We start from the raw sequence: 9,162 nt of genomic DNA, 5'->3' as shown, positions 1-9,162 counted from the left end.
AAAGTGTTTTATGTCCCTCATAATGCTCATGAAGGATTCCTATGGTTTCGTCTGTATAGGAGTTTGCACAATGTGAAGGAGCTTCGCAAACTGTAGTGATTCGAGCAAAATTCTTTTTATACATAGTTTAATGAATGACGTGGAAAATTCTTTTTATACTAGTGTTATTATCTCCTGATTGAAAAAACTTATAGAAATAGCTATAAGAGTAAATACAAGAATGAAATTAAATTGTTTCATTTAACTCCAAGAAAGAAAGAAATGTACAGTGCATCTATAAGAAACGTGAAAGTAAAAGAAAAAAAAGTAAAAACAAACAAGCCTCTTCATCCAGAGATTTTTGAGGAAGCCCAAAAGTTGAAAACTTGGGCAGAGGGAGAGGGCTATATATGTACCTATATTTCTGTGTTATCTGTGTATTTTTTTTTCCTGTATTATTCTTACGGAAGATATTGTTGTTTTGTTCATAAAACAACAAATTCCTGTCTAAAAGAAACAACAATGGTTGCATGGTTATACGTGACTTGAGAGTTAATTTCAGAACTGAGAAATGCAACGTCTATGAGATGCAGTGGTACGATGTTTATTTGGCTTAGTGTCTTGTTTCCAAAGTTGAGCAATGTCTTGAGCAATTTTGATAGCATCGAATGAGGCACCTGAGAGCCCTCTCCTTGTAAACCCAACAGCATAAAGTCCAACATTTCCTTTCCAACCATTTGGGAATGGACACTTTGGGAAACCATTCTCAGAGAAAAATTCACCTTCCTGCAACAACATTACCCTTTTCACATTATTTTTCCATTCCCACTATACACTCATCAAACATTTCACACTTTCTGCAAACAAATTCTCACCTCAAGCCAAGAAGGGACATTGCTACGATACCCTGTTGCAAGCACCACTGCATCAACATCTTGCTTTTCACCATTAACAAGCTCCACGCATCCATTGTCGAATCTCTTTATGGCTGGAACAACTTTTATGTCACCCGATTTAATTTTCTCCAACGTTCCAATGTCCAAAACAGGAGTCTTACCCTTTCTGTTCTTCCACGATAAAGGACCTTCCAAAGGTCTTTTCAGCCCAAACTTCTCCATGTTCCCCAACACCAACCACGCCAGCACCAACAGAATTTTGTCAACCACCCAAAGTGGCAACCATTGCAGCATCAAAGTTGCCAATTCAAACGTTGACTTCCCAAACACTTCTCTAGGCAACACATGAACCTGCCAAACCAAAATCAAAGCAACCCCATTAATCACCGAACTCAAAATTATTCAAAGAACAACTTGTAAAAATAAGCAATTTGAGTGGGTAATATATTAGCACGTGATGATTACGTAGTTGATAGATATAATAAGTTTACAAGAGAAGGACTTACCGAGCTGCGAACAACGATGGAAGGAGAAGCACTGTGGTTAAACAAGTCGAGTGAGAGTTCCATGCCAGAGTTGCCACAACCAACAACAAGAACTTTCTTCCCCTTGAATCTTTCTCCACATTTATACTCACATGCATGAATAACGTCCCCTTTGAATTCCTTCAAGCCTTCTATCTCAGGCATCACGCACTCCGCATTCTCTCCGGTGGCCACCACCAGCCACCTACAAATGTACTCAAACTCATTCTTCACAGAGCCACAGGTGGCAACGGTTTTTACCCTCCAGAAGCCGCNGGTTTCATCGTACCTAGCAGACTGGACACACTGGTTGAATCGTGGGTTTAGGTCGAAGTGCTGTGCGTAGGATTCGAGATAATCTATGAACTGTTTCTTGGAAGGGTATTGGGGGAAGTGTGGTGGGAATGGAAGGTTGGGGAGCTGACAGAACTGTTTGGGAAGATGGAGTTTTAATCTGTCGTAGGTTCGTTTTTGCCAAAGTGAGGCTATGCATTCTGCTCTTTCGAGAAGCATGAAGGGTATCCCTTGTTGTTTTAGACAAGCTGCTGTGGCTAGTCCTGAAGGACCTGCACCTACGATCACAGGACCGTTGACCCAAACGCAACGTTTTGAGAACGTTTCCTCACAATCAACTAAGCGAAAAAAGTTTTCCATTTTCACACACTACTTTTTTCTTTTTAGTTTTGGCCTCTTGGATGTCAGATAGAAAAGAAGCAGTTTTGGAAGTTGGGATGTGAATTTGGGTTGAAGGAAGAAGGAAGTTGGAGAGGCTTAAATAGAGGACTCGAGGTTGTGACGAAAGTGGGAAATTTAATGTGCCGTTTCCCTTTGGTTTTCCACGTCACTTGATTGGTTATTGTGATATTTTTGGCATTTTTATGGCAACAAAGATACACCCAGAAATGAGAACTTGTAGCATAATTGACCACGTTCGTTGTTAATAATTGGAGCTTAGAAGCATTATTTAATTTTCTCTTATAGCATTAACTAACTGCATTAAAAGGGTTCATCTGTTGAGTCAAGCTATTATGCTTAAATTAATGTTACTCTTAACTAACAAAATAACTATCATAACGGCAACTTCATAAAAAAACAATATCTTTGTATATATTTTAATTAATTTTTTACACAGTTGAAACCTCCAAGGAGAAAGAATGGAGGAATAAAATATGGTTAGAACATGAGCAGCCGTTTGGAAAAAGCAAAGGAAGAACATGATTGAAGGATTAGATGCTTTTGAATCACCATTTATTACATCATATGAAAACAGGTTGACCACCAAAATGGCCCCCAAGAAACACATGAGGTCACGTGGAAAATATTTAGACTTTAAGTCGTGGTATTACTTGTATACTAGTAAAAATATAGAAGGATGTAGGATTTTCTTTTTGGCATTTTTATTGTATTGTTATATTTTTAGAAAAATAAAATTATTACATTGTTTGGAAATGAAAAAAATATATGAAAATTAATAAAGTAAAAAATAATTTATTAAATAAACGTTTAAAAGATACACTTGTACAAATAATAGACAAATAATAGATATAAGAAGGCTATATATTTATTCATAGTTAGCTCTTCTCCTTTATGCATTTTCAATTTCAATATTACATATGCTTTGCAATTTTATTTTATTTTATTTTCTGTCTTTATCATCCTTTTCATTCCAATTTTATCTTAATTCTCGATACATATAGATTTTTACCGAATGTGACACTAGAAATGTTTATTATTTAATTATAAACAAAAAATATGAACTTGACGGATGTCACACAGAAAATGGATGCACTCATTCACTTTGTAAATCGGGCTTTCAACCTATGTTGGAAGTCCCACTAGAGATAAGGCCAATTCATAGTATATAAATGGATACAAATCTCATCTTACAAGCCGATTTTGTAGGATTGAGTTAGGCATCATATACATGTTCGAAGTCATCTTTAGTAGTTTACTAACATCTAATACAATATCGAACTCGTGTTTTGTAAAAAAATGAGGTATTATATGTTGGTTACTTTGTTAGGTGGATACCAAATGTTCTTATCAAGATCTAAGTGTAATCTTTTGAACATGTGACATGATTTAAATATTTCTGTAAAACCTTTTTTACGCTGAAGTCAGTAAAAAAGTTTAAATTTATAAAGCAATGAGTATTAAAGTGATTGATTGATTGGTTAAGTAAGATATTTCTTAAAGATACTAGTTGTATTTATAGAATGAACATAGACTTTTGACTTTTGTTGTGATATCAAATATCATTGAAATGATATTTACTTCAAGTAAATAATATAATAATTAATAACATAACAAATACCTTATTATAAATAACAACTATAATATCAAATTGTGGAAATTAGTTATAATATATGAATTTATTCTGTATTTTAGGTTGTTCTTTTGTAAAAGACTTAATAGGGATAGTTAAACTGTGGAGTTTAGTGAGAGAAGTTTAATGAATTGAAAGAAGAAAAATGAACATGATTGGAAAAGAGATTAGTATAAAAAGAGTAATGGTACAATGACACACATTTACATTTATTTGGTACAAAACATAAGAGTAAAATGGTTATAATAGTACAAATTTTTGTATTTTTTTCAAGAAAAAGAAGAATAAAAAGTAAAAAAATAATAATATTAAATGAATGTAAAAAGTTTAGCTGTGTCAAAAACTCATTCCTCGTATAAAAATGAAGACAGTATAGTTGTTGAATCATAACACGGTTGAGTTAAAACGGCCTCGGCTAGCTATGGAGAACTTCTAATTCACTGTATTTTGTCCTTGTTGGTGGGGAAGCTGTTATTTATATACATGTTTGACTTTTTGGGAACTATTATAAAACGGGTACCTACAGCCTTCAATTCCCCATTTTCAGCTTAAAAAAAATGCCAAATGCCAATTAATGATTGTTGCTTCCTTTTAAATTTGATAATTTTTATATTAACGAGTATTTATATTTGATGAGTATTTTGGAGAAGGATTTATGCTAGAAAAGAAAAAAAAATAATAGAATTATTATAAGAATAATGTAGAATGTGGGAATCTAGGAGTGAATAATGGATGAGATGGTATAAGGTAAGGAAGTGAGGAAGCACATCGATCGAAATGAATGGCAATGGGAATTTGAGCAGATGCGTTGCATGATGTGCAACTTCAACAGCAACACCTAATTTGATGCTTCAGGAATTTCTTCACCCATCTAATAGTAATAATAATAATATAATATAACACATGTACAATTCATTCTTTCATTTTATTCTAGATCTGCCTCAATTATTTACTTTCACCAACTAAATCTCTCTATATATCAAATTAACTTTCAATCATTTAAGCAAAAAAAAAAAAAAAACAACTCAAATATTCTCTTAAATTATATACTAGATAGATACATATCTGACCTGTGTCTTTGTTTATTAAATATTTACTGTTCAGCTTTTATTTATACATTCATGTCAAAGTTAAATAAATTATATTCTATATTATGAACTAGCTTATCACTTAATATAATTTCATCATTACAATGATAATTTATATAATAATTAATAATCCATTATCATTTCTTATTGATTTATTGCATAAAAGGTTTCACAGCGACAAAATATTTGAAATCTTATGTTTAATTAGTAATTTAGTTTTTATATTTAAATTTATGATTCATTTTTATTTTTATAATTTTTTATTTAATTAAATTCAATATTTATTAAATAAGGTCAGATTTTTTTTTTGGTAATATAGTGTTAATATCATTTAAAAGATACCATATCTCAAAATTTGAAAGGTATTAGTGTGTGAAATATGTTGTATATCAAAATGTTAAAAATGTCATGTGTTAAAGAAGAGATATCTTTTACTTTTAAGATCTTAAAGTATAAGACGGTTTAGATTTTAACACAAAACACTTTTTAAGCAATAATGTCAATTAAATAGAAGAGACCAAATTAAATCTCTTAAAAAATAGAAAACCACATTAATTTTTTTAGAAAAAATAAAAACTTAATTGGATCAAAGAAACATAGAAAGTTAATGAAATAAACAAATTATACACTCTTCCAAAAAAAGAAATATTTCAAATGTTGTTTATAGTAAGTGATATGGTATCCATTTTTTTTTCCTATCACAAAATCGCTTTCTCTAAAATATAAGTATGTGTTTAAACAAAACTCTCCATAAACACTTGTAAATATAAAAATTAAAATAATGAAATGATGAGTTTTTCATAAATTAAAGTTCATTTATGAATAAAGTAATGTTAACCTAAAAAAAGTTTATTTTATTTTTATTTGTTCTTTCTTAATTGAGAGTACTTTTAAATAAAGTTAGCTATATAATGTATGCAAAGTGAGTTGTATTAAAATGATTGTGGTGAGTTCACTTTATAAAAAGAGAAAGTTAGAATATAAAGTGTAGTTATAAGAAGTGTTACATAAAAAATTACGAGAAACTCGAAAGAAACTTTTCCATGCTATATTTTCAATAAGCAAAAACTTTTTTTAATAACATTTTAACAACTTTTTTGATAATTTTTTTGATAATGTATATGTGATAGTATGTGATTCGTTTATTTTAAATATTTTTTAAATATAAATTTAAATAAACTAATAAAATAATAAAATGTATTCTGTTTATAAAAAAATTATTAAAAAAATTTCAAAATATCAAAATAGTTTTGTTAATATATTATGAATGAATAAATAGTTTTGTTAGGGTATTATAAAGCTGAAATAAACTCCTGATGATCACACATGCTGGCAGATATTTATTGCAAGATTCTGAGAAAACGTGAAATCATGTAAAATTGCTTTTTTCTTTAAAATGCAACGGACCCTTCAAAATCATTGCTCCAAGTTAAGATCAACCAAATCAATTTGATAATAATGTTTACCAGCTCTACAAGGTTGCCAGTTTCTCTTGCATTTCGACTAAATCTTAAAATGGAAACATCATTACGCGTATGCACTTTATCAATCTATTTCTCAAAATTTAGATTAAATATTTTTCGATGAACAAACTAATTTTAATTTTAAAATTAGGTTAGATATGATTTTAGTATATGCATATTTTACATGAAATTAATTTTTTTTTATAAGAGACTCTAATATATTTTAGTGTTAAACTTTAAAAATAAATAAATATAATATTTTTATTAATTATTTTATGTGTTAAACATATTATTTAACTAACATTAAAATAAAAACATTAAATTTGCAAATAACTTAAATAATAATATTAAAACATTTTTTATATATTAAAAAATTTAATATAATTATAAAAAAGTAATACAATTAGATAAAAAGAATTATATCTATTTATTTTTAAAGTTTAAAAATCAAAATATATCTTATAAAAATAAATTTTAATATTTTTTATATAAAATTTAAGAACTAAAAATATATTTAATTCTTTAAAATTTATTTTTGAACTAATTATATACCTATTTCATTTTATGTAATTTATAAATGTTATATATAACCTTCTTCCAAGCAAAGGACATAAAAAAAACAAAGTTTTTTACAATATTATAGTATAACTTTCACTTATCATTTGATGAAAAAGATGTTTTACACAAGTTTCACAAAATACTAAGAATGATATTTTACATAACATTTCATAAAATATGGAAACAAAGTAAATATATAATTTGTTCAAATTCAATTTTTGAAAATAATTTAACATTTAATTAAATATAATTACACAAACAAAGTTATATGTATAGAGTAGATAGGGATAGATGATATATACATATCTATGCTGGTAACTCATGTCGATTGAGGACATTTATTTGGAAGCATGTGCAATTGAAAGCAACAACTTTGAATTTTCCCATTGGGACATCCTCGAATTAATATTACAAAGATTGAATATCACATAATTGTGACAGAGAATTTGATGGAAGTGATGACTTAGATTGCCCAGTGACCAAGTTGGTGATAGCTATGGCTGCCAGTGGGAGGATTCAAATATCAAACAACTTTTTCATTAAATTAGGGTTTATCACTGTGCATGCACCAAGGCTTAAAGCTGTTTACTAATCAAGTATTTAAGAACCTAACTTTTCAGTAATGTGCATTAATATTTGTCAAATATTGATATTCAAATTAATTATTATGGTCATGATTGTTATCAATTACTAACATTCATTTATGAGATAAGTCTTTGTAAATAGACAATTGAAACTCTGACCACGTATATATCTAAGAAATAAAAATTTCTTAGAATAGCCGTTGTTTATGCGTTTGGACACTACCAACTTTCCCATTTGGTGGCCCATTATGAGAAACTTCTTTGAACTGAATGTCAAAAGCTTGTACTATGTACCTATGCTCCCAATTAAATTATTATTGCCGACTAGGGCTAACAATAAAAGAAATGTTGATAAATAAGGCTAATCTTAGAGGAAACATTGTAAAATCTGAAAAAAATGATTAATTTGAAAATTGAACACACACAATATATATATATATATATATATACTTACTTGTAATTTGAAGAAAAATGTTTTATAACATTATGGGGGTAGAATAATAGATCATCTATTTTATTTTATCTACAAAAATATACTAAAATAATAAATATTATCCGAAAACATTGAATTATCAAAATTGTGGAATTATTAAAATTGACTCCATTGATTTTGGTGCAAAATAAAAAGTTAATTTGAAAAAAAAATAGCCCAAAATTATTTTTAAATGACTTAGTTTTGATCGTGTTTCTTAGCAAACTCTATTTTTATATTAGTTATTTTTAATTTCTTAAGAATTAAATATTCATGTTAATATTAAAATACTTTTTCTATTTGGGCTCAATTGATAGCAATTTCTTTGAAAAGGTTGAATCAAAGTTAAGAGATGTGTATGGAAGAGTGTTCGGAAATGTGGTGGTAAACGATCCAAGGATGATGAGTTAAGGTGTGGATGGGATAAAAGCTCATGGCCTCTAAGAGACGTGGTAGTAGTGGTGTAGTGTTTGGTGGCTCATGACCAACTTTATAAAGTGACCTAACTAAGATAAATATGGATAAGAGTATATTTGTCATGAAAGGTATATTGTGTAGAGACCAACAATAATTTTAATTTGTTGAAGGGGCCAAAATTATAATTATTGAAACTAAAGAATATTAACCGTTAGAGGTTATTTAAAGGGTCATGGTCCCCATCTATGAGCACACTGATTCATTCCTATTTCCTTCTCTTTATTCCCATCAGAAGAGAAAATCCAGAAGGAGCTAAAGGTGCTCTACAGAGGAAAGATCGGAGACCAATTCAAGTTCTTTACAGAGGGAAGATCAGAGACCAATTCAGGTTCTTCATTAATTGTTCCTAATGTATAATCCTTTAGGTATACTTCCGCTTTAATGTTCTAAGGGTATTGGGAACTACTTTGACCAAATGGTTTATTGTTCATTATTAATCTGTCAATCATAATATTTCTAACATAGAAAACATTTTTGAAATCATGTAATAAGCTTCGGTTTTAAGAAAAATGAAGTTTTTCATAACACGGTAGTACTTTTAATAATGGGATATTCATATGTTAGAGTTACAATTTCACAAATTTTAAATTCTTACCAAAGCTTTTTCATTGTGTCGTTGTACATTCACCCATTGTGAAACACTCTATGTAACTTCCATTTGTATCACTCCTCCACTACAAAAGTCACTCTCCTCCATTCCTCGTCACCAAATACGAACCACTTTTGTTGCTTTCATTGCTACTCCTCCACTCTCATCCCTTCACATACCTTTTGCCAAATGTAAATTGCCATTGC

General features: G+C 29.3%; 1 protein-coding gene across 1 annotated transcript; it reads right to left on the bottom strand.

Annotated features, from left to right (window-relative positions):
* Positions 1-252: 252 nt before the first annotated feature.
* LOC106771549 (probable indole-3-pyruvate monooxygenase YUCCA8) lies at positions 253-2,237 on the bottom strand. Its single transcript, XM_014657545.2, has 3 exons — positions 1,382-2,237; positions 855-1,226; positions 253-765 (listed from the first exon to the last, which is right to left on the bottom strand). Exons 1-3 carry the CDS (start codon positions 2,051-2,053, stop codon positions 538-540), a joined length of 1,272 nt encoding a protein of 423 aa, XP_014513031.1. The 5' UTR covers positions 2,054-2,237; the 3' UTR covers positions 253-537.
* Between the last annotated feature and the right edge of the window lie 6,925 nt (positions 2,238-9,162).

This window comes from Vigna radiata, chromosome 8, assembly GCF_000741045.1.
Source record: "Vigna radiata var. radiata cultivar VC1973A chromosome 8, Vradiata_ver6, whole genome shotgun sequence".
Lineage (NCBI taxonomy): Eukaryota > Viridiplantae > Streptophyta > Magnoliopsida > Fabales > Fabaceae > Vigna > Vigna radiata.
Note: the sequence above shows the minus strand (reverse complement) of the source record. Positions and strands in the feature narration are given on the sequence as shown.